Consider the following 24,486-nt stretch of genomic DNA (forward strand, 5'->3'; position numbering starts at 1 on the left):
TTAGTGTTTCTAAGTGTTGATAAAGAAAAAATAGTACAGTAAAACTTTGGAATCTTAATCTGTTTCAGTTAACAGGACAGCTGCTCTGTGGCTTCATGTTTTTGGGGGACAACACAGAGTATAAATGCCAACTTAAAAAATGTCAGCTTTTTTTTAACAGAAAATTCCCAGATGGTTATTTGAATCCCCGAATTACCTGTCCTAGTTGTAAATCAATGCCATAACGTCATTCTGCTTCTAAAATAAGAGGGCTAAACCTAAATTCTATCCATGATGTGGTTTGAAATACCATTTCAAAAGCACCAACCCTGTGCTAATTACTTTACTGCCAACATCATTCCTTGAGGTCGGCTCCCCCCCTCCAGTAGTAGTGATGGTTTCAGTTAATGACCAGATCTTTAGACTGTACATAACTCTCAAAGCACTTTTAGCAGTTATTTAATATTTGATCAAAAAGCATAAATGAAGCTGTTGAGCTTAATGAATAGCGTACCTGCTGGATCATGGACCTCCTGCATCAGAATTTCTCTTAAAGGTTTGTTAAACATTTGGTTTTAGGTCTGGAACAGCTCAGGTGTACGTAGATTAACAATCTCCATGAGGGATTCTTCACACTAAAGAGAACTACAGTAATGAAAGAGCACAGTGTGTATCCCTTTGAATTTAATTGGCAGTGTTTTTCTAAAAAATTAAAGCATAGAAATGTTCTTGTCTTTCTTTGACTGTATTTCATATACTTAGAGCTCCATGTCAGTGAAAATGATACTTGAAAGCAACAGTTGGGGCTTTCAGGATGTTATAATAAAAGACTCAACACTGATGTGTTAAATCTTTGGGTTGTATTGATGTAGGTAGAGGACTGTATTCAAGAAATGTCTGCTCTGATTTCCATCATAGTTAAAGCTGTGCGAAAACATTTCAATAGTAAAGGCAAAAGCCTTAGCCAGAACTAAAACAATTTAGATGTGCATACCAAAAGGTAATAGAGACAGTACTGTGCTCACATGAAGTTCATATATCATGAAACACCTGTGTGGGCCAGGCTTATGCCTGTAATCCCAGCACTTTGGGAGGCCGAAGTGGAAGGATCACTTGAGCCCAGGAGTTCAAAACCAACCTGGGCAACATGGCAAAACCCCATATCTATGTAACTCCAGCTGTGGTGGCACATACCTATATTTCCAACTACTTGGGAGGCTGAGGTAGGAGGATGGAGTGAGCCCCAGGAGGTTGAGGCTGCACTGAGCTGTGATTATGCCACTGCACTCCAGCCTGGGCAATAGAATGAGCCCCTGTCTCAAAAGAAAAAAAAAAAAACCTGTGTAAAATAAAGTTGTATAAATTAAGCAATGATTTTTCAGTTGTCATTTTCATTCACTGAAGTGTTTATTTACGCAGGATTTCAGCCTCAAAGTTTAGATCTAAAGTTTTACTCCTGTATAAAAATCAAGTTTTTGGTGATAATTTTGTGTTAGAACGTTAGTGGTTACCCAGGGCAGGTCGCATCAATCCAGGTAAAGTATTCTCACCCAACAGAGAATCTTGATTCTATCACTGCTGGTAGCTGTTATCTAATGCCGTGTTTTAGAGGCATGTAGAAATATGATATAGTCGGATGCTACATAATAACATTTTGGTCAACAGTGGACCCGATGTAAGATGATGGCCCTGTAAGAATATAATGGAGCTGAAAAATTCCTGTCAGCTAGTGACATTGTAGCCATTGTAACATCATGGCGCAATTACTTTTTAAAAAAATAAATTTAGTGTCATTTATGTGTATAGTGTTTATAGTCTACAGTAATGTATAGTAACATCCTAGGATTCACATTCACTCACACTCACCCTCAGCAACTCTTAATCCTGTAAGTTCCATTTATGGGAAGTGCCCTAGACAGGTATACCATTTTTAAATCTTTTATACCATATTTACTGTACCTTTTCTATGTTTAGCTATGTTTATGTATACAAATACGTGCCATTTTGTTACAGTTGCCCACAGTATCCCATATAGTCACATCTGTACAGATTTGTAGCTTAGGAATAGCAGGCTACACTATATAGCCCAGGTAGTAGGCTATCCCATTTAGGTTTATTTAAGTATACAGAAAGGAAATCGCCCAGTGATTCACTTTTCACAACTTGTGACTAATAGTAGGAACGTTTTCTTTTTCCTATGAATAAATTTAAAGGAGGAGACTAAAAAGAAATTTCATTTTCTCAGGATAATGGTGAAAAGGCTATCATTTTTCTCACAAATGCATGTTTTCTTATTTTTGGCAGGAAGAGGCAAATGGCTTCACCTTTTTTTACTTTGTGCCAAGCAATGTTAGTCATTTTAGTTAGGTCCACTACCAGGTATTTCAGGTAATGATTATAAATTCAGAGAGTAGTTTTCAGATAGCAGAGGATGTTTGATTTCACTGTTTTAGTTGTTCCTTAAAACAGTATTGTGAGTCAACGAGGCAGAGGTGTTACCTATCCCCTTTTGACAGATTGAGAAACAGAGGCTGAGCAGGCTTTTGTTATTGAACCATGTGTGTGAGAATTAATATGTGATGAAGCCAGATTCCAGACCTAGCTCTCCAGGCCTCAGAATTGAAGACCTTTAGAATCAGGAATATCCTAGGATCTGTACTGATTCAGAGTTAAAGCAGAAAACAGGCTGTCTGGTCTCTCTTCACCAAACTCTAGACTTCCTGTGTTTGAAGGTATCAGTCTGTTTAATTTACATAATGAGTGAAAAAATGATTTTGTATTGATTACTTTTCTCCTAAAGCATATCTCTGGTACTTTGCAGTTTTGTTAGCCAATACAATAAAAATAAAAACTGGTCTTTTTCAAAGGAAGGTGTACAATTAATAAAGTAATGTGAACCATTATATTTTGGATGTGATGCTAATGAGCAAGAAATGTAACTTGATCCTTTTGTATTTTTTCTTGTTGCTTGATATCTGTGTTCAGATGCAAGCATTACTATTTACTTTGTATTTATTCATAACTTCAGTATCTTTAATCCTTTCCTGAATACTGCATATCAGAAGTTCCTAGGTTATAAACAACTCTTTTTTTTTTTTTTTTTTTTTTTTTTTTTTTTTTTTTTTTAAACAACTCTTTAAAAAGTTTTGTGTGCCGGGCGCGGTGGCTCAAGCCTGTAATCCCAGCACTTTGGGAGGCCAAGGCGGGTGGATCACGAGGTCAAGAGATCGAGACCATCCTGGTCAACATGGTGAAACCCTGTCTCTACTAAAAATACAAAAAATTAGCTGGTCATGGTGGTGCATGCCTGTAATCCCAGCTACTCAGGAGGCTGAGGCAGGAGAATTGCCTGAACCCAGGAGGCGGAGGTTGCGGTGAGCCGAGATCGCGCCATTGCACTCCAGCCTGGGTAACATGAGTGAAACTCCGTCTCAAAAAAAAAAAAAAAAAAAAAAAAAAAAAAAAAAAAAATAAAAAAAAAAAAAAAGTTTTGTGTGAGTATGTGTATTAGTTTGAAAAAGAAAATAGCTTATGCTTTGAGACTACCATCTGGAGCAGCCTTTCCCATTTTAGTAACTGAGAAAGAATTATCTTATTTACTGGTAATATTAATATGTAGTCCTAGTGGTGAAGAGAGAGGGCGAGAAAGAGAAGCATGATGCAATTCACATGAAATAACCCTGATGTCACAAATCATGTTTCTTGGAGTTCCAAAACACATTTTGCTATTCTAATTCCTAACAGCTTGTACTGTGTGAAATGTACATTACTTTAAATGTATTTACAGTAGTGTCTGTACGATTCACATCTTAGCTACCTATGTAACCTGTTACGATGCAGTACTAAATTTAGCAATTTAGTGATTTAGAGTTCCAACTAAAGTTTCAGTATTTAATGTCTGTTCTTGATATATTAACTAGTTCAAGTTTGTGATTAATCGCATGTACTTACAATACAACTTTGATATAGAGATGATTTTTTTAATTATCCAAAGATTTGCTGAGAATGGAGTTTGAACCATATGTTAGAAATTGGGCTTTGGGTAATATTTGTGAATAAGTTAGCATGAAGGACAATTGTTAATTGACATCATTGCCTAGTGTTATGGGCACTATGGGACTAATATGTACCATACCCTTCTCTCCACCTGCCAGAAGTAATATATACTTCGAAGGTAATCTGAAAGTGGGTGAATATGAATAGTAGCTGTAATTTAAATTTCCTTTGACTTGTAAGCATTTTCATATATGGCAGAACCTCACTAGTGGACTAGTTTTCTCAAATATTCAAAAGAACTATTGTGAGATTGTGTTGTATATTTTGTGCATAATTGAGTTGGTTATACTTCTTAGCATTAGCTCAATACTTTGATAATAAACTCCAACACATGTTTTTATTGTATTTTAGAGAGTTATAAATTACAAATAATATTTAAGATACAGCCATAGGAAGTAAAGTATAAATGACAACTATAATACCAAATTTTCTAGTCAAAATCACATGGTCTTACAGCATTCTTGTCTATTGGTTAATATCTCATACAGCTTATGGAGCAGGTAATACTGAAACTCACTCCTGAATAAAATCAGGTAATTTGAAGAGCATGAAAGAAACTTAAAGATGATCTGACAGATTTGCTGTTTTAAACTGTCAAGGAATACAAAAATCAAGCATTTGCCTCTGAACATTGAGTTGTTGCATATGTTTATGTAAGTGCAGGAAGAAGAGTAACACGCAGCCAGAATAGAAGTAATAGTCAGAAAACATGCAAAGAGTAACAGAAGCAAAATTAATGTAATCAGACAACACCAAAGCAGGCTGTGTGAATTTTTAAGAAAGGTGTAACCATTGGCTGTTTTTCGTTGTTTAATATAAGCTATTGATTTCTTAATATATAGCTCTCAATTGAGTCAATATGTGATAGGATCATGGTGCTTTTTGCCTGTATCTGCTTATCTCTTAGAAAAGTAGAACACAAATCCTAAATATATTTGTTTTGCAACTCTGCTATCAAACAATAATTCTTAGTTTCCATCCTTACTACTACTAGTAAACAATAAAAATGCTATTTAGCACTAACATGGGCTACTCTAACTCAAGATCGTGAGCAGAGAAACAGAATAGGTGGAAGCCCGGAGTATGAAATTAGAGATTTATTTTTATGAACTTAGTAACTCATTCTAAGAAACAGACTAAATAGACTCACAAGAATTGGATGGAATGTGAAGAAATACCTGTTTTTGTTGGTGAGTGTTGGTTCTCCCACCTTTGTAACAGATGAAGCTAATGCCTTTGCAGGAGAAAGAAACTAAACCCCCAGCCCATTTTTTTTTCCTTTCACTTGTTCTTTTCTGAAAAATCGTTGAATATAGCTAACTTTAAAGTAATTCTAGGTTTGTATATCCAGTGTTTGATTATTATTTGCAATACTTTTCAAATGTTTTCTTTTAATAGTAACTGAAATTTCCCAACAAGAAAGATTACTAAATTGTCTTAAAATTTCTTTGCAGATGAAGAAGGCAGCCAGGATGAATCCTTAGATTCCAAGGTATGTACTAAAATGCATGTTGGCCAGTATTTTCTGCCCAATTTAAAAGCATGAATTATGTATCTTAGAAATGATATGAAATCTACAACTTTTGAGTAATAGAATTAAATTAAAAAGGACAGAAAAAAACAGATGGTATTAGTATTAGTTCTAGTTTATTTGGAGGAAGAAAAAAATCACTGATCTACAAGAGGGAATAGTAAATATTTCATTTCAACTTGAATGTGCTCTGTGTGTGTATGTGTCTAAGTTCAAAGATTTAACCTGTGTCATTTGTTTCCACTTAGCAGTTTTCAAAAATAAATCCAATGAGTTAATGCACTTACTGGTTGATGGAGCTCTCCCATCCGAGCACTACCCGAGTACTACCCAAGCCCAACCCTGCAATCAGTTATGAGCTCTGATCTTTAGATTTGAGAGTATGTAGATCAAAGCAGGAAGTAGAAGTATAAGGTATGTTGAGGGCATGTGAAGGAGAAGCTAACCCAGACTTTGGCAATTAATAAAGGCTTCCAGGGAAAATAACATCTAAGTTGAAATTCAAAAAGACTGAAAGTTAGGCAGGTGATGAAGGCACGTGATGGACATATGCCAAAGCCTATAGAGATGAGCGAGTGTGGTACTTCAGGGAACTGAAGGAGATGTGATATCTGGATTAGTAAAAATAATGGTCAAATAGGACTGGGGAAAGTCTTGGCATTGTTGATAACTAAAAAATACTTTATATTTTCAGACTACTTTGACATCAGATGAGTCAGTAAAGGACCATACTACTGCAGGCAGAGTAGTTGCTGGTCAAATATTTCTTGATTCAGAAGAATCCGAATTAGAATCCTCTATTCAAGAAGAGGAAGATAGCCTCAAGAACCAGGAGGGGGAAAGTGTCACAGAAGATATCAGCTTTCTAGAGTCTCCAAATCCAGAAAACAGGGACTATGAAGAGCCAAAGAAAGTACGGAAACCAGGTAGTCTGGATGTTTTTCTTGCTTTTTGATTTATTTAGGAGACAACTGAAATTTTTAGGCTAATGAATAAAGAGGGTGAAGAAGACTGGCTTCACTGATTATTACCCACAAATAATATATAGAGTGTGTTTTTGTGGGAATTTCTAGATTTTAATATACCAAAGTTACTCACTTAACAGATTTGACCCAGGTTACATAAGCTGAATTCAATAGATGGGATTGCATTTATCTTTTTATTAATATCCTAATATTTCTTTTTGGACTCCAGTATACAAATGTATTTCTCACTGATAAATTTTAAAAAATAATCTGTCAGGGCAGTATACAAAACAGAAACTCAGGAAGAATTGCCTAACATGCCACTGTGGTTATTTTCAGGATTGTGGTAGGATTATTGCTACAAGAACCTTGTGGATCATCTTAGGTGATTTGATTGAGGTGTCTATCCCTCTGCAGTTGAAGCGTTTGTGGACTTCAGTCCTATTCTAACATTGACCATCGTGAAACCTCTACTTTTCAATTTAAAACTTGATCTTTTTCACAATAGTCTTCTAAATATCAGCCCTTTTAGAAATTAATTATTAATGTATCGATTCTACCATGTCCTGCTACCCTTCTGTCCTTTAGTTTATTATTTCAGCGATCACTGCCTTATCTGTTTATTTCTGTTTATTATTCCATTGCTAGCCACTCTAAGGAACTGATCCAAATTTGAACTTTTTTAAAAAATAGAATTTTTTTTTTTTACTATAAATATACCATTCTCATGAATAGAAAAACTATTTTTAAAAAATTAAAAGTACCTGAATCACATCAGCTAGAAAAAAACAGCTACTCACATCATGGAAAATATTCTCTCAGAATTTTTTAGGTGTACGAATAGTTTTAAGAAAAGTAAATTGGGTCAAAATGTGTATGCTATAGCAGCCTGCATTTTGCATTTAACAGTTTACCATAAACATTTTCCCATGTCATTTAGCATTGTTTTGCAATTTGATAGTTGATGGCTATAAAAAAATGATACGTAAATATACGATACCATAAAACCAAAATGTTTACATTTTGCCGGTTGATCATTTTAGATGTATTTTTGTGTAAATCTGTGAAAATTTTTTTAGAATTCTTTTTTTTTTTGAGACGGAGTTTCGCTCTTGTTACCCAGGCTGGAGTGCAATGGCGCGATCTCGGCTCACCGCAACCTCCGCCTCCTGGGTTCAGGCAGTTCTCCTGCCTCAACCTCCTGAGTAGCTGGGATTACAGGCACGCGCCACCATGCCCAGCTGATTTTTTGTAGTTTTAGTAGAGACGGGGTTTCACCGTGTTGACCAGGATGGTCTCGATCTTTTGACCTTGTGATCCACCCGCCTCGGCCTCCCACAGTGCTGGGATTACAGGCTTGAGCCACCGCGCCCGGCTTTAGAATTCTTAAAAGCAAATTTGCTGAATTGGATGTAAAAGTTTAAAAGACAGTTGATACACATTGTTAACTTGTTCTTCAGAAAAGTAAATCTGCTTATTTCCTTTGAAAATACCTCTTTTTCTGTACCTCAGCCTAGCGTGTATTACCATTTTAAAATTTTTACTAAATAATTTAATCCATTGTTCATTTTTTAATTATTTTGTTATTTTTATTTTTCTTAGTTTTTATATTTTTAGAGGCATGTTCTCACTCTGTCACCCAGGCTGGAGTGCAGTGGCATGATCATAGCTCACTGCAGCAGCAAACTCACGTGATCTTCCACGTTGGCCCCGCAAAGTGCTGGGATTACAGGCATGAGACATCACCAAGCCTGAGGAATTTTTAAACATGCACAAAGGTAGAGGGTAAAATGATCCCCCCCTTACCACCCCTCATTCAGCTTCAATAGACATCAACATTCTGCTGGTCTTGTTTCATCTTTACTTCCCTACACACAATTGCCCTTTTTTTCTTTCCTAGAATATTTTAAAGCAAATTCCACATGTGCTGTTACCTCCCTCCCTCCCTCCCTCCCTCCCTCTCTCTCTCAAGAATTTTCTTTTCAGCAAAATCACAGAATTAGCCATTACTCCTTTATTACCTAATACCCAGACTGTTTAATTTTTCTAGTTGCTTCAAGTGTCTTTTTACAATTAATTTGTTTGAATTAGTTTCCAAGCTAAGATCTAGGTTTCTCTTAAACTCTTGCTGTTCTCCCTCCCCCACCTTTTTTTTTTTTTTTTTTTTTTTTTTTTTTTTTGAGATGAAGTCTCTCACTGTTGCCCAGTCTGGAGTGCGATGGCATGATCTTGGCTCACAGCAACCTCCAACTCCCAGGTTCAAAAGATTCTCCTGCCTCAGCCTCCTAAGTAGCTGGGATAGCAGGTGTGTGCCACCATGCCTGGCTAATTTTTTTGTATTTTTAGTAGCGATGGGGTTTCATCATGTTGACCAGACTGGTCTCGAACTCCTAACCTTAAGTGATCTGACCATCTTGGCCCCCCATGGTGCTGGGATTGCAAGTGTGAGCCACTGCACCCGGCCCCTCCCCAGTTTTTAACTGTCATTTTATTTGCTGAAGAAATGCAGAATGTCCTTTGCGCTGTACAATTTCCCACATTTTGGATCTAGCTGGTCATGTCCTTGTAATGTCATTGAGACTGTTCCGTTATCTGCTGTATATTCTGTAAACTGGGAGTTAGTTCCAGAGACATGGGTAGATTTGGTTCTGTCTTTTTATTGAGAGTATTTCATAGGTAGTGGTGTGTAGTTTCTATGCATTACATTGAAAGACATGTAGTGTCTGATTTTTCTACTTTTACTGATGTTAAGATTAATCAGCGATGTCAAGTGGTATCAGCTTTATCTCACCATTGTAAAGTTCCTCATTGATCTTTTGCCTAGAGGTTTTGGCAACCATTTATGTTTGTTGTCTGGATCTTTTACTTATTAGGGGTTGCAAAAATGGCGACTCTAATTCTGCCATTCCTCCTGCACCCTGGGATTATTTTATAAAGAATTCTCTCTGATCAAGTCTTTGATTACCCTGAAATGTGGTCTTATCAAGGAAAAGCTAGATAAACTCTTTGATTCTTTCCTTTGAAATGTTTGGAAATGAGAACTTGGTGCCCAAGCAGTCTCCAAAAGAGACTAATGAGTATGTTGTTGTTTGTGTTTGTTTTGTTTTGCTTTGTATTTGAGCATTGTAAGGATATAGGAAAAACCAAACCAAGGTGTGTTTTGGTTTTTTTTTTTTTTTTTTCCTCTTTCTCACCGAGTTAACACTTCCGACACCAGATATGTTGGGGGTATTTTTCCACATACCAAGTAAGCAATCAGTTCTGCAGAGGATTTTCCAGCAGAGACCAGCAGGACGTCTGCCAATTTAATTCAGTTTTGACACTGTCTACCTGGAGATAGCATTAGATCTCACAAGTTGGGGGCTCAGTCTCACAAGAGCCAGTCCCCCCTACTTGAGATGCCAGTCACAAGCCTCAGGTTGTCTGTGCTTCTGACTGGCTGTAAATCAGGGTTCTCACAACCCCATTCTTGGGTTCAGTTAATTTGCTAGCACTTAAGACTCTGGGAAATATGATAAATGAATAAATATAAATGTAAATTTACATTTATCATAAAGGATATTACTAAGGATAGAGAAGAAAAGCCAGATGGAAGAGAGGCGTAGGGCAAGGTATGGGAGAAGAGCTGGGGAGCTTCCACGCCCTCTCTGATCTGACCATGCCACCCACCCTCCAGGAATCTCCATGTGTTCAGCTTTCCAGAAACCCCAGAACTCAGCTATTTTGGGTTTTTTTTTTGGAAGCTTTGTCACGCAGGCATGATTGATTAAATTATTGGTGGTTGATTTATTAGCTCAACTTTTAAATCCTCTGCCCTCCTGAGGTTGGGGGGTAGGACTGTAAATTCCAGCCCTCTAATCTAATGGTTGGTTTTCCTGGCAACCAAGTCCCATCCCAAAGCTATCTAGGCACCTCTAGCCACCAATTTTCTCGTTAGCATACAGAAGACATTCTTATCACTCAAGAGATTCCAGGGATTTTAAGTTATATTTCTAGAAACAGGCTGAAGACCAAATATTTTTTCACAATATCACAAGCATCATAAATTCATGGATTCTTATATAAAGTCAGTCCTCTGTATCCATGGATTCAACCAAATATTTAAAAATATTTGGAAAAGTGGGATGGTTGCATCTGTACTGAACATGTCCACACTTCTTGTTCCTGTCATTATTCCCTGAACACTGTAGTATAACAACTATTTACTAGCATTTGCATTATATTAGATATTAGAAGTAGTCTAGGGATGATGTAAAGTGAGGATTGCATAGGTTATATGCAAGTACTACATCATTTTATCTAAGCAACTTGAACACCCATGGATTTTGGTACCACCAGGTATCACCAGTTTCTTCTCTGATAATTACATAGTGTATGTGATACTTCCTAGAGTCATGCCCATATACATCCCAGGTTTTTGTATAATGAGCAGTGTAGACAGATCAAGTTCATCCTGCTGAAGCATTTCATAAGTAAGGACTCTTCCAATAGTAAATACCTTCAGTGTGCTTGCCAGCAGGTCTCTCTTTAGCATATTTCTGAGGTGGTTCTATCATGGTTAGAGAGTTGTATCTACTTGCTCTGTTTTGGGCCATTGAGAAGAAAGAACAGATTACAGGTCTGCTGCAAGTCCTTTCTACCTCATCAGGGTTTTTGCTCCTTTTGTGTTGTCTCGTTTTACTGGTGCTGGAAATCTTAGTACCTAATGACATTAATGTTATATTATTTTATCATAATAAATATGTATATATAGTTTCAAAATAACAGTGGCCCTTACCACAAACCATGGGACCACAGAATGTGGCCCAAGATTACTTTATGGTCTTTCTATCCTCAGTATAGATTTTGCTAGGGATTTGTAATAATACAGTGTTTTAAAATCACAAATAATTCTCTGGTTGTATCAACAGCTTTATAAACATTTAGATTAATTTGTGTCAGTTTGTTTTCACTTTTCAATAATGATTTAGACTTGTTTTTAATATATTCTTAATACATGAAAAGGCTTATGTACTTATGCATATATAATATATAACATAATTTGCATATGTACAGTTCCAGCTACACTGGAACTGGGTTATGTGACAGTTACTTTGAAACTTTCTCTCTTTGTCAGCCTCTCAGTCATGTTGCTGCCATATTAATCTTTCTCAAACTCAAATTTGACCTCATAACTCTCCTGTTTACAGCCCTCCATTACCTCCCTGTTTGCTTGAGAGATGAAGTATGCCCTCCTTAGCATGATTCACAGAGCCTTCGGTATATCCCTCCCCTAAGCAGCCTTTTTAGCAATACAAAACCCTTTACTGTTCTTCAAATGCAACATACAGTTTATGCCTCTGGACCTTTGTATAGGTACTCCTGACTGCTTAGGATGCCCTCCAACTTCCCTTGCCCAAATCCACTGTCAAATTTCCATTCATTCTTAAAAATAAACGTGGGTTTCTCCTTTCTGCAGTAGTTCCTGAACCACACAAGGATAATCAAAGTGTTTACTGTATGTAAGAGCTTCCTATCTGGCCTCCCTCCTTTTGCTCTTTCCCCCACTGTCAGTTCCCTAACAGCCGCCAGACAGCCTCCTTCCTGCTCAGAAACCTCCTGTGGCTTCCTGTCCTACTCAAAATAAAATCCAAACTTCTTCTATTCACAAAGCCTGACATCAGGCCCCTCCTGTCTCTCCACCTTCCTCTTCTACCACTCCCCTTTACTCATGTGACTCCAGCCGTACTTGCCCTGTTGCTGTTTCTTGAACATTTCATACTTGTTCCCAATTGCGTTGGGGAACCCCAAGACCACACTATCAGGTTTAGTAATTTGGTAGGAAGTGTTCCTAGTAAGTCTATGCTGACTCAAAGGACTGAGCATAGAGTTGTGTATGTTTTGTGAGCCACTCTTATCCGTTAGGATGGTGGGAACTCTCCAGAAATCTAAGTTTCCAGATGCCAACCAAGGGCCAATCTTGTAAGCCAACCTTCTCAAAGAGAGAAGTTTACGCCTGTTTTGTTAACTCTTCTCTGCACAGTCTACTCCCTACATCATTGACCAAGGCATCTTTACAGCAGACTTACCAATAAGACCCAGATAGTAGTAAGTCCAGCCTGCAGTATTGATTTTAGGTATGCCCTTTAGGTGGCCTAGACATAGCCAGTTAAAACAATTCCCATTTGTCATAATGGTCTGTCTTAGAAAAACCATAAGCTTCCATCTTAAGTTCCTATATTAACATTTTTAATCTTTTTATCTTTTTTAAAAAATATTTTACCTATTTTTTTTTACATGGTCTTAAGTTTCTGTATTTTTTTTTTTAATCAATTCAGGCACAGTACAACTGTGGCCTAGTAAGTGGAAGCTGACCTAAAACCTTTCCATGGCGGAAGCAGTATCATGAGAGTCAGAGTACAAGAAGTTCAGTCCCACGCCAGGCGCGGTGGCTCACGCCTGTAATCCCAGCACTTTAGGAGGCTGAGGCGGGTGGATCACTTGAGGCCAGAGTTCGAGACCAGCTTGGTTAATATTGCGAAACTCCATCTCTACTAAGAATATAAAAAATTGGCTGGGTATGGTGGCATGAGAATTCCTTGAGCCTGGGAGGCAGAGGCTGCAGTGAGCTGAGATCGTGCTACTGCACTCTAGCCGGGGCAACACAGCGAGGCTCTGTCCCAAAAAAAAAAGTTCAGTCCCAGAGGGTACACATGGTAACCTGGAAGCAAAGAGTTTACAGTTGTTGGGGCATCTTAAACAGAACGTACATTAGGCATTACAGTGTGGCCTTACACCATGGAAGGCTTGTTTTCGAGTTTTCAGTCTAGCCCAAATAATTTAGTCCAATCCTTGATTTGGAAGGAACTGCTAGTCCGTTCCAAATGGTTTTGGTGTCTGTGATACCAGTCCATCCGCCTCATGAGTGTGGACAGCATCTGGAGGTTTTCTATGTGGAAGGTGCCAGGGCTGGGCCACCTCGTGCTGTTTCATAGCCCTTTCAGGATCATTGGCTCAGCAGTATGAACTCAAAGCACTCTCAATGGCTTGGAAGGTGCACAGAGTTTTCTTTTAGGAAGAGGTGGAAGATTCTAGGAACATTTTGAAAAACAGATGATTTATCCCCTTCCCCTTCCCCATGCCTCCCCAGGTTCAGGGCTTTTGGGTTATTTTCCTTAGTTAGAAAATTTGGTGTTTACATTCAGAAGTCATAATCTTACATGTTTTTGATTTTCTCATACTCTCATCCATATCTTTTGTTTGGAGGGGTTGTGTGCAAGAGGGGCAAAACATCTTCACAGAAAAACATTTTTGTGCACTTAACCAGAAAGACATGTTCAGAAATAGGACCAAAAAACCTGCAGTTTTAGAAATTTTCAAAATGGGTTTACATGCCCTCCCACTTCTTTCACCCGATAATTTATCCAGTGAATAACCTAGAAGAGATCAATTCCAGCTGGGTGCAGTGGCTCATGACTGTAGTCCTTTAGGAAGGCTTTAGGAGGCCATGGCAGGAGGATTGCTTGAGCCCAGGAGGTTGAGGCTGCAGTGAGCCATAATCACGTATTGCACTTCAACCTCGACAACAGAGTGAGACCCCAACTCAAAAAAGGAAAGGAAAGAAAAGAAAATATCATTTCCTTCTGAGGATGACTGCCCTTAAATGACCAGATCTCACTGAGGTGTGTGTAGCAGGAGAAAAGTGAAGGAAGCAGAGTTGAGTTGCCAGTGCCTTGTTGCAGACTGAACTCATCAGGAAAGCCAGACAGGGTCAGGAGTCCAATCAACCTGTCAGGAGTGAGTAGAGGGTTACACTGCCTATGATGTTCCCTCTCACAGCTTGCAGCTTTTGGCAGTAATCACAAGAATGCTGTCAGTCTCTTTCTCAGAAGGATACGGCCAATCAGCAGCTGGATTTCAGGTGGTCTCATCAGAGAGCAGGCCATTTCCTAGGACCATTTGTATGTGACTAAGGTTTCCTAGCCAAACATTCATGGTTTTTTCACAGCTTAGGGGTCCGCAGAGAGGTGTCCTAAGTGTGAGGTTGCAGAGTCTTGAGTTCTGCTCATTGAGCCTGTGCCTGCTTAAAGTTCAACCCAGCTCACACTGAGATTGAAAGCCTTTACCAGACAGTGTTAGGTTGTAGCTTAGAATCAAGTCCAGGCAATCAAGATCTGTGAATTCAGGATTCGAAAAAAGCCAGAGGCGTTTCTTCCTTAACAGAGGTGAGGTACTGCAGGGCCAGCAAGTCCATGTAATAAGCAAGGCTTTTCTAAACCGTCTTTTGGTTTGTCATCAGTCTAAATTGATCCACTTCAAAATGTACTCATCAGGCTAGAAAATAATTCACCTCTAAGGTTCGGACCTGTGCTTTCACAAGAACCCATTAGCAAACTAAAATCTGCTTTTTAAAACTCCACAAAAGTATATCTCCATCTCTAGATCAGCTGTTTTTTTCTTATTGTCTCCTTTCTTCAGCAGCTCCAATAAGCAGAGCTCCACATCTTCCATAGCAGAAACCATCAGTTATACAGATGTTCTGTTTCCAAAACTCAAAAGAGTTCAAATTCCACTGGCAGTAAAAAGCAAGGAAGTTGTGTCCGACTAACACCTTTCTTTTTTTGCAGCTTCCCCTGATCAGGATTATTCCTCTGGTATTTATGAAATTACAAGTGTTTAACATTTTATATTATTTTTTACAATACATCTAGATGCAATAGCCACAAAATACAAAGCCATTTTAAAATTTTCTTCTTCCCCTCCCCTCCCCCCCCCACCCCACCCCACTGCAGTTTACTCAGCCTTCTAGCAGTAAATTCAGTGTTTGCAGTTTTAGCATTTCAGCTGCCAGGGAAGATCCTGGAATGCAGTAGAGGAAGGAAGGCAGGAGAAGGATGTTGTAGCAGGAGCTGCAGCCAGGCTGAAAAAAACTACTGGATTGTTACCTGTCCCCGGTTTGTTGTTGTTTGTTTGTTTGTTCTGGTTTATCTAAAATTTGGTTCCAAACCAGATTTAACTTTTTCCCCCTACATAGAAAAGAGAGCAGTGCAAACTTTTTAACATTTTTGGTTTGGCCCATCCTTGGGAATTTGGGGGCCCTTTTGCTTCCCATCTAGAGGAGAGAACAAAAACCACAGGCCTCACCTGCATGCACTACACTGATTTTTTCCCCTCAGTTAAGCCAGCAAGATTAAATGTAGTCAAGGGTATCCAGCAAGCCAGCTTTCCTGGAGCTGTATCTATCACTTTAAGATTCTATGGCTCTCAAAACAAACAGCAGCTCATCTACTGCTTCATACCATGGATGACTCCATAACCCCCCAGGCCCCAAAGATTCATCATATTCTACCTTTAATCATTCCTCTTCCCAAACAACGCTTTCACCATGTGTCAGTGAGTCAGAGTCATTCTAGCAAATCCTACTTCTGATGCAACTGTGTCAGGAGTCCCCTTAGGCCATCCCCAGTTTTAAAGATTTGGTTAGGGGACTTGACATATTGTCATCGCAGCTGTGATTTATTACAGCAAAAGGGGGCAAAGCAAAATCAGCACCGGTGCAAGATACATGGGATGAAGTCTGGAGAAAACAAGGTAGAAGCTTCCAAGGGTCCTCTCCCACAGGAGTTGTGTATGATGCACTTAATTCCCCCAGCAGCAAATTGTAACAACATATGTGAAATGTTGTCTACCAGGGAAGCGCATTAAAGACCCAATGCCTGGAGTTTTTATTGGAAACTAGTCTTGTAATCATGCTCTGCTAGCATGTACCAAAATTATAGATTCCCAGAAGGAAAATAGGTGTTGAGTGTAAACCACGTGTTTGTACAGTTTAACCTTCTTGAGTCACTGTAAGTTAGAATGGGGTAAACCTTTCCAAAATCTAAGTTCCCAGATAGCGGATGAGGGCCACGTGATAAGCAGTCTTTCAAAGGGTGACTAATCAGGCTTTCTGTTCTATTTTCTTCGTACCATCTCAATAAACATGTTGATAATGAATAATTAAATGGCCACCATAAGGGGAATGATTACATTGTGGTATTCCCTATTATAGAATATTCATAGCCATTTTAAAAGGAACATGTTTTGTTGCAAATTAAAAAGTCCATCAGATAATGGCAGAACCAGAGTTTTATTTGGCTTATGTAACCAGAACCCTACAGATAGGCAGTTCAGGACTTGTGCCATCAGGGACTCCAGCTGTCCCTTTCTTTCCTGTTCAGCTCCTTAGTAGACTGGCTTCATCCTCATGTTTGTTCCCTGTGGTCAGATCTGGTGGTGCCTGCACCTTCAAGACCTGGGTCCTCAGGCAGAAGTGTTGCCCGCATCAGAAGAGCAGAAGCATTTTCAGAAGACACTGGGAGAATTCTGAAACTATCGCCTAGGGAAGTGATTCAGAATCAGTAATGAGGCAGTCTGCCTGTCTGCCACCTAGAAGAATGTCAATGATACGTTAAGCGAAAAATGTCATATTGAAAAGTAATTCAGCTAGTATGATTCTGTATTAGTCACAATCTCCAGAGAAAAAGAACCAAAGGCCGTTTGCTAGCAGAATTTCTTCTTTATGGGGGTGAGTCTTCTGTCTACTCAGTCCATCAGCTGATTGGGCAAGGTCCCCCTACATCATGGAGGATGATAGCTTTACTCAAAGTCCACCAGTTTAAATATTAGTCTCATCCAAAAATCACCTTCATGGAAACATCCAAAACAATGTTATCCTGAATATCTGGGCACTAAGGCCCAGCCAGGTTGACACACAAAATTAACCATCACAAATCCTTTATGTGAAAAGAAGCCATTTTTTAAAATAAGTTTGCAAATGAAAAAAGGCCAGAACTTTTTTCACCATCATTACCTCTAGAAAGAAAGAACTCGAAGTGACAGGTAAAGATAACTGTCGTTTAGTTTTGTATACTTTCTTACCATTTGTCTCTGCAACAAACACATCTTTATAGCATTAGAAAAGAAAAATAGAATAATCGGCATCTTGATGTATTACAAATGGCACAAAAGGAACTGAGTTTAAACTTAACTGCTTGCTTAAAATTGGGTTCTGAAGTAAACAAATTGTTGAGCAGTAGGATGGCATTTCTACTTCATTGTTGCTTAAGTGGGGATGGCAGGGAAGGAACAACCTTTAACCTAGCAATCAGATTAAACAGAAGACAGAAAACATAGGCAGTTGCCTGTAACAGGTCTTGACTTTAATGAAAAGGCTTTTTATTGTTATTGTTCTTTCTTTGGTTTGATTTGGTTTTATAAGAAAATTATTTGTGCAAGAAAACTCCTTTAGGAGACCATCCTTGTAGATTCCAGCCATACCAGAGCTTTTAACGCTCACCTATCTTTAAAGCTGTTGTTTAGAGAAACCCACTGTTCTTAAATAGCAGCTTTCCTGAGCAAGTTTTACTCTGGGTGGTTTTTGACAGTGCCTGTCACCTGATTATAATGAAGTTTGCCGCTTTATTCTGGGCACATGGGGCAGTGCTTGTGCTTCTTTCTCTATTTTAAAATGATTAGTCGCTTCTCACAGAGCTGAGCTCTGTACAAGCTCGGATGTTACGTTTTGTTCATTATACATATAAATACATCTTCTGAAAAATACATTCTCATCTTAAAGCAGTGGTTTGAATAGTGTGCGTTTATTTACACAGATAGTTTCTAGACCATATTTAGCAGTTTTTAACTTTTGGTGAAAGCAGTCTGTAGCAAATTACATACCACTGGTATTTTCCCCAAAATGTTACTATAGCATATTCCCAGACAGCAGTAAAATACTTCTTTATTTGGCCTATATCATTTATTTTAAATCAAGCACTTTATGTTTACTTTAAATCATGTATACTGGTGCTTTGTTCTTAGTCCTTGGGAGATTTTTTTTTTCTGGTGACAATCGTTTGCTTGATTGAGCTTTTATCTTGATGTTTACTAAAATTGATGAACACTATGACAGTTGTCTTGAGGTTGTTAGCTTTTTAACATTAATTGTTTATAAGCTATCTTTGACTACAGGTATATTTGATTCATATGCTACTTAGTACTCTGTGTTTGGAAGTGCCAGATTGCTTCAGACAGACAGTGTGTTTAAATAGGTAATTTTCTTATTTTAAACAACACCCATGTAAATTGTAAAAGTTCTTAAAATGAGAAATTGGCAAAGCTAAATTATTTGTATTTATCTGTATAGATCAAGAAATTAGCCTTTAGTTTTTTGTTTTGATTTTACAATTAAAAGTGAAGAAAAGATGTGTATGTTCCCCTAACCTTCAATTCTGTGTGTGTGTGTGTGTGTGTGTGTGTGTGTGTGTCAGCATTCTAGCCATGTTGACCTTTTTATCTCTTGGATTCTTTCCTTCAGTGTTCAAGGATACTGTAATATCTTATCTATTAAAAACGAAAACCTTATGTCCCTTAGTTCCCCTCCAACTACCATTCCATTTCTCTACTCCCCTTTATAGCATCATTCTTTGAAAGGGTTCTCTATAATCATTGATTGCGCTTTCTTGCTTCCTGTTCTATAATCCAGCTTCAGCAAGTCTGGAGCCTCCCCTAAACTACTAAATCTACCCTTTTCCACCAGTCACATGCTAATTGCCGAATACTCGGTTAGTTCCTGGTCCTCATCTTAATGAACCCCTCACTAGTATTGTTCTTTTCCCTAAAGATACTTTCTTCAGTTGGCTGCTGGTTCCTTAGAATTTGTCTGATCATGAATCATGAGCTTCCCTCAGGACTCAGCCTTTGATCCTCTTCCCCGGCTCCACTGCTCTCTGTGGATCTTTAATTCCTTCCCAGTTGACGATGCCTAAGTTTTCATTTAATGGCTGCCCCCTAGTTGATTTACCCAGTTTCCTATTAGTAGATGTTTGCATTCATTTGGTTTTATGTTTTTAAAATTAGGGTGCTGTACAAGTATTCTCTTGCACATAATCTCTTTGTGTGTTTGTGGGAGCACCTTTCAAGTAAACATCCTAGAAGTAGAAAAGCTAGATCTGAAGATATGGACCTTTACATTCTAGTAGATATTACTCTTTGCTTTTTACTTTTTCTTACTTTCCTGACTGATTTTAATTGACTTTGCAAGAACAAATTTCTACCAGTTTAAGTGTAAAGCAGTCTGCTCATTTTTACAATAAATTTTGTACTATAAATATCTTACTCTTGAGATCTAAATAGATTGGGATACTGTGTCATTATTGTAGAGCCAAAATATGATTCATTATCTAGAAAACGTGAATTTTTACATGAAGCTGAGGAACCGAGAACACGTTTTTCCCCTTTCATGGTGTCAGATTTGATTACCGGTTATCACTAATTTAAATTGCATAACCTGTCAGCTTCATTATACCAGAGCAGTGATTGGTTTGTTTTTAAAATTGATGCTGTTCTTTGGAGGTTTTTAAAAAGATGGCTTTTAAATTATTGCAGAATTTCTCCATAGAAAGAAAATTAACTGAAATTAAAACTATTGTGAGGAATTTCTGTTTGAGATAATTGATTTGAAACTAGGGAGTAATCAAAAACTTCTGGAAGATTTTAAAACAAATTTAAAAGGTAGTAACACTTTCCATATTGTGATTTCCCTTGGAGAAGGTAGTGGAGAGAAACAAATTTTCTTTGTAGTAACTCACTGATGAATTATTTTGACAGGTTGCAGTTTTGACCAAATGGATGAAATGGGTACCCACTGGGGATTCTTTCCACTTATGTCAGTGCTGAATCAGCAGTAAATTAAAACCTTTTGTTGTCAAAAATTTTTTTATTCTCTCCAGTTTCTTTTGTATCGTTAATCACATGAAAGGGAATTATTTCATATATTTGAAACGTTTAGAAAATGCGAGTTTTGGCAAACTAGAATTCCTATGATAAGCTATTTGTTTTTAAGACAAAGATTTCTATTATCATAGAAGTATTCTTTTAAACCATCCTTGCTATTTAATTTCAAATTCAGGTTTACAAACTGCAGTTCTACAGAGACTATCTTTTTTTTTTTTTTTTTTTTTTTTTAGAGTTGGAGTCTTGTTGTATCACCTGGGCAGGAGTGCAGTCTGAGCTCACTGCAACGTCTGTCTCCCAGGTTCAAGCGATTCGCCTACCTTAGCTTCCCAAGTAGCTGGGACTACAGGTGTCCACCACCACACCCAGTTAATTTTTTGAATTTTAGTAGAGACAGGGTTTCACCATGTTGCCCATGCTGATCTTGAACTCCTGGGTTCAAGTGATCCACCCACCTCAGCCTCCCAAAGTGCTGGGATTACAGGCATGAGCCACAACACCTAGCTCAGAGACTGTCTTTGTAAAGCAGCAGCAGATCTGGATCTAGTATCAGTGTATAGGGATGTCCTTTTGAAATTCTGTAGTCAGAATGACTCCTCTGAAGTTGTTTCTAAAAGGATTCTTTGCCTATACATTGCATTAGAGATCCTTTCTTTAAAACATAGACAAAGCAAAGGTAAAGAAGTTATTTGCCTCTTTTTACCAGGATGATGAATGACATTTACTTGGTGTAAACCATTTGAAATTCATTTTGTCTTTCATGACTTATTGAAAATATTTTTTGAATTAGTATCATAGGATATGCCTTTTTTTATACTGGAAAGAAAGAAGGGATAGTTTCTAGCCTTTAGAGCATGGGTGCCCATAATAATAATAGCACCTGTCATCTCTTAGACTCCTATTACCTAAAGTGATAGGCACCATAATGAGACCTTCACATGTATTCTCTCAGACAGTCGTTGCAAACAACCCAATGCAATAAGGACTGTTATTCCTACTTGGAGATAAGGAAGTTATCTCTAAGTAATCTTAAGAGATTAAATAATTTGCTCAAAGTACATAGCTAAGAAGTAGTAAGATTTGCATCAAATATTCTGACTCCAGAACCAATACCCTTCATCACTGAGCTCTGCTACCCAATTAAATTCTCCATGTGAAAGCGACCTGTGGAAGTTGGCATAGGCTCATATTTATGGTGTATGATTTTTAGGCTTAGTCCTGGACCTCTGGTCTTCTCATATACCTCTCATGCAGCATTCTTATGCATACCCTTGAATTCAAGTGTTATCTGTGTACTGGAGAAATTTTTTTTAACTACAACTAAAACATGTCTAAGACATTTTCACTTGTGATTTTTTTTTTTTTTTTTTTTGCTGTTTTTCGTGGGGTTTTTTTCTTTGTTTTTTGTGTGTTTGTTGTTTAGTAGCCACCTTGAATGTAGCAGTACCTACCCAGTAATCTACTCCTCCTTTAGAGTTCTGTATCTTAGTAAGGGCAACCATGTGTTCACCCCTAAAGTCTAATACCTGGTGTCTTCCTTCACTCAAATTTCCTCTTATCCACACATCCAGAAAGTAGTACCTTATCTACCTCCTTAGCATTGCTTAAGTACATCCACATCTTCCATTCCATTCTCCCTCTCTGGGCTACATTGCCTCTCAGACCACTGTTACAACCTTTAAACTGGTCACCTTGCATCCAGCCTTACTTTTTACATGCTTTCCACTCTTTTAATAAAATGTGAGCATGTCACTCCTACATAAAACTTTTCATTGAGTTTCCATTGTTCTCAGGATAAAAGTTCAAAACTCCTTATTAAGACTTGTAAGGTCTTCTCCAGTCTGGCTTCCTCATCCTCTTTAGCCTCTTCTCTTGTCCACTTTGCCACTCATTTGACTCTTCCCACCTTAGCACCTGTCTGTTTGAGTACTTCTACCCACCCTACCCCAGAGCCTTTGATTCAGTGCTACTCCTGCACACTCTTGAGGTTCAGTTGAAACCTCAGTTCCTGAGAGGGAAGGCTTTCCTTTCTATAGCATCCATTACACATTTGTTTAATGTCTCTCTTCCTGGCTAGGCAGTAAGTTCTGCGTAGCAAAGACCTCTGATCCACCTCATTTCTAGCACCTAGCATAATTTTCAACACCTAACAGATACTCAGAAATAATGTATAGAATAAATTGCAGATGCAGTCTCTACCTTTAACAAGCTCAGTCCAGTGGGAACTAGAGTATGTAAAGACGTAACTCCCATACATGTGATAAGTACTCTGATAAAATGCGACAGGATTGCAGAGGAGTGTGTGAGTAGTTAACTTTGTCTTGGGCAGCCTCCCTGTATATCTCTGTATTACTGAGGAAACTGACTTAGAGCATTCAGAAAAAAGGAGAGCTGTGCTGAGCAGTAGAATTGATTCACTTGCATTTTGCTTTATTTTTGGCTTACTTCTTGGGCAGGAGTTTTACAGTAGACTTTTAATATTCTAAGGTTATATATCAGGAACTTCAGAAAGTCTAACATAGATACAGATGCTAAGTAGTCAGCTAGCCATGCTCACTAAATTAACTAAACCAAGTCCTCCCTAATCAGAATCATTGCTAGCCCTTTTATGTTGCCAGTTATAAATTGGGCATCATTTCTCTTTGCCTTCAAATTCTAACAGCCAAAATTGATGGTATTGAATCCGTGAGTACCGGAGGTGTTGTTCATGTTTAGATTTTTATTTCTTGTCATTCCAGCTTTGACCGCCATTGAAGGCACAGCACATGGGGAGCCCTGCCACTTCCCTTTTCTTTTCCTAGATAAGGAATATGATGAATGTACATCAGATGGGAGGGAAGATGGCAGACTGTGGTGTGCTACAACCTATGACTACAAAGCAGATGAAAAGTGGGGCTTTTGTGAAAGTAAGTATTGCTCGGGAGGAGGCAGGTCCTCATTGCTATATGTCTAGGGCAGTGTTTTTAAGGCCTTTTTCTAGCCATCTTTTTCCACATTCGTCAAAAATGGTCAGCGTTGCTGATGTGGTTATATAGCCTTGAAGAGTGGATTTAAAAGTGGGAAGCATGTGGTATATTTATTTTCAGGCTGTCAAGTCACACGTTTTATTTAAAGGTGGTTTTCCATTGGTATATACAGGTTGTTTGGTTAAACCCTTCAGGGCAGGTTGGTAAATTAATTAACTTAAAACTTTTTTTTTTTTTTTTGGCAGTAAAGGAAACTGGGCCATTATGGAGAAGGTTAATAGTAGTTAGAAGAAAAATAACTTTTCAAAAATACTTAGAGTGAAATATGGTATACCAAGATAACATTTGACAAATATAGTCTATTTAACATCTTTAGTATAAATGTCATTATAAAGATGCTGACTATTACAGACTTTTCAAAAGTTATTTTGCTACTGTAAGAACTCATCAAAAGATACATATTTCATTAGAGCCAGTATTTATAGAAACAGAAGCATCTTCCTGACCAGGAAGCATGTTGCTGGCATCTGCTTGGCTTCTGGGGAGGCCTCTGGAAACTTACCATGTGAGATGCAGCTGTCTCATATGGGGGGAGCAGGAGTGAGAGAGATGGTGAGGACCAGGATGCCACACTTTTAAATGACCAGATCTCTTGAGAACTTACTCTCACGGGAACAGAACCAAGGGAATAGTGCTAAACCATTCATGAGAAACCACCCCTATAATCCAGTCACCTCTCACCTGGCCCTACCTCCAACACTGGGGATTACAATTCAACATGAGATTTGGTGGGACGTTGATCCAAACCATATTGCACATAATCTGAAATTTTAGTTGAATTATATTTAAAAAGTTAGCATTACTAACAAAACTATCTTCTAAGAGTGGCTTTGGTATTGGTATTTCTATAAGAAAATGATTTCCATGAATTACATATATATTTTTTGTTTTGAGTTTTATCTTGTGTCATGTAAAGGCCACATTTAAGTGTTTTTAGAATCATATTTGAGAGTAGTGGAAGATCATTCATTATGTTTGTATGACTGCCCAAAAGAAAGAATAAATACTGATGGTTGATAATTGGTATAGAATTAAAATCCATTTAAATGCATCTGACATTTTGTTTTTAGCCGAAGAAGAGGCTGCTAAGAGACGGCAGATGCAGGAAGCAGAAATGATGTATCAGACTGGAATGAAAATCCTCAATGGAAGCAATAAGAAAAGCCAAAAAAGAGAG

At 38.1% G+C, this 24,486-nt stretch overlaps 1 protein-coding gene across 2 annotated transcripts in view; it reads left to right on the forward strand.

Moving 5' to 3' along the window:
• SEL1L (SEL1L adaptor subunit of ERAD E3 ubiquitin ligase) overlaps positions 1-24,486 on the forward strand; it is a 54,186-nt gene that overhangs the window by 1,006 nt on the left and 28,694 nt on the right. Inside the window, exons 2-5 of one of the 2 annotated variants that reach the window (XM_032287707.1) lie at positions 5,490-5,527; positions 6,261-6,492; positions 23,085-23,189; positions 24,380-24,485. In XM_032287707.1, coding sequence (XP_032143598.1) covers positions 5,490-5,527; positions 6,261-6,492; positions 23,085-23,189; positions 24,380-24,485 — 481 coding nt within the window. Of the gene's footprint in view, positions 1-5,489; positions 5,528-6,260; positions 6,493-23,021; positions 23,190-24,379; position 24,486 lie in introns of both variants that reach the window. The other variant, XM_032287706.1, reaches the window with a different exon arrangement.

Source organism: Sapajus apella, unplaced genomic scaffold (assembly GCF_009761245.1).
Source record: "Sapajus apella isolate SASKATOON/1434 unplaced genomic scaffold, GSC_monkey_1.0 scaffold20, whole genome shotgun sequence".
In the NCBI taxonomy this organism is placed as follows: domain Eukaryota; kingdom Metazoa; phylum Chordata; class Mammalia; order Primates; family Cebidae; genus Sapajus; species Sapajus apella.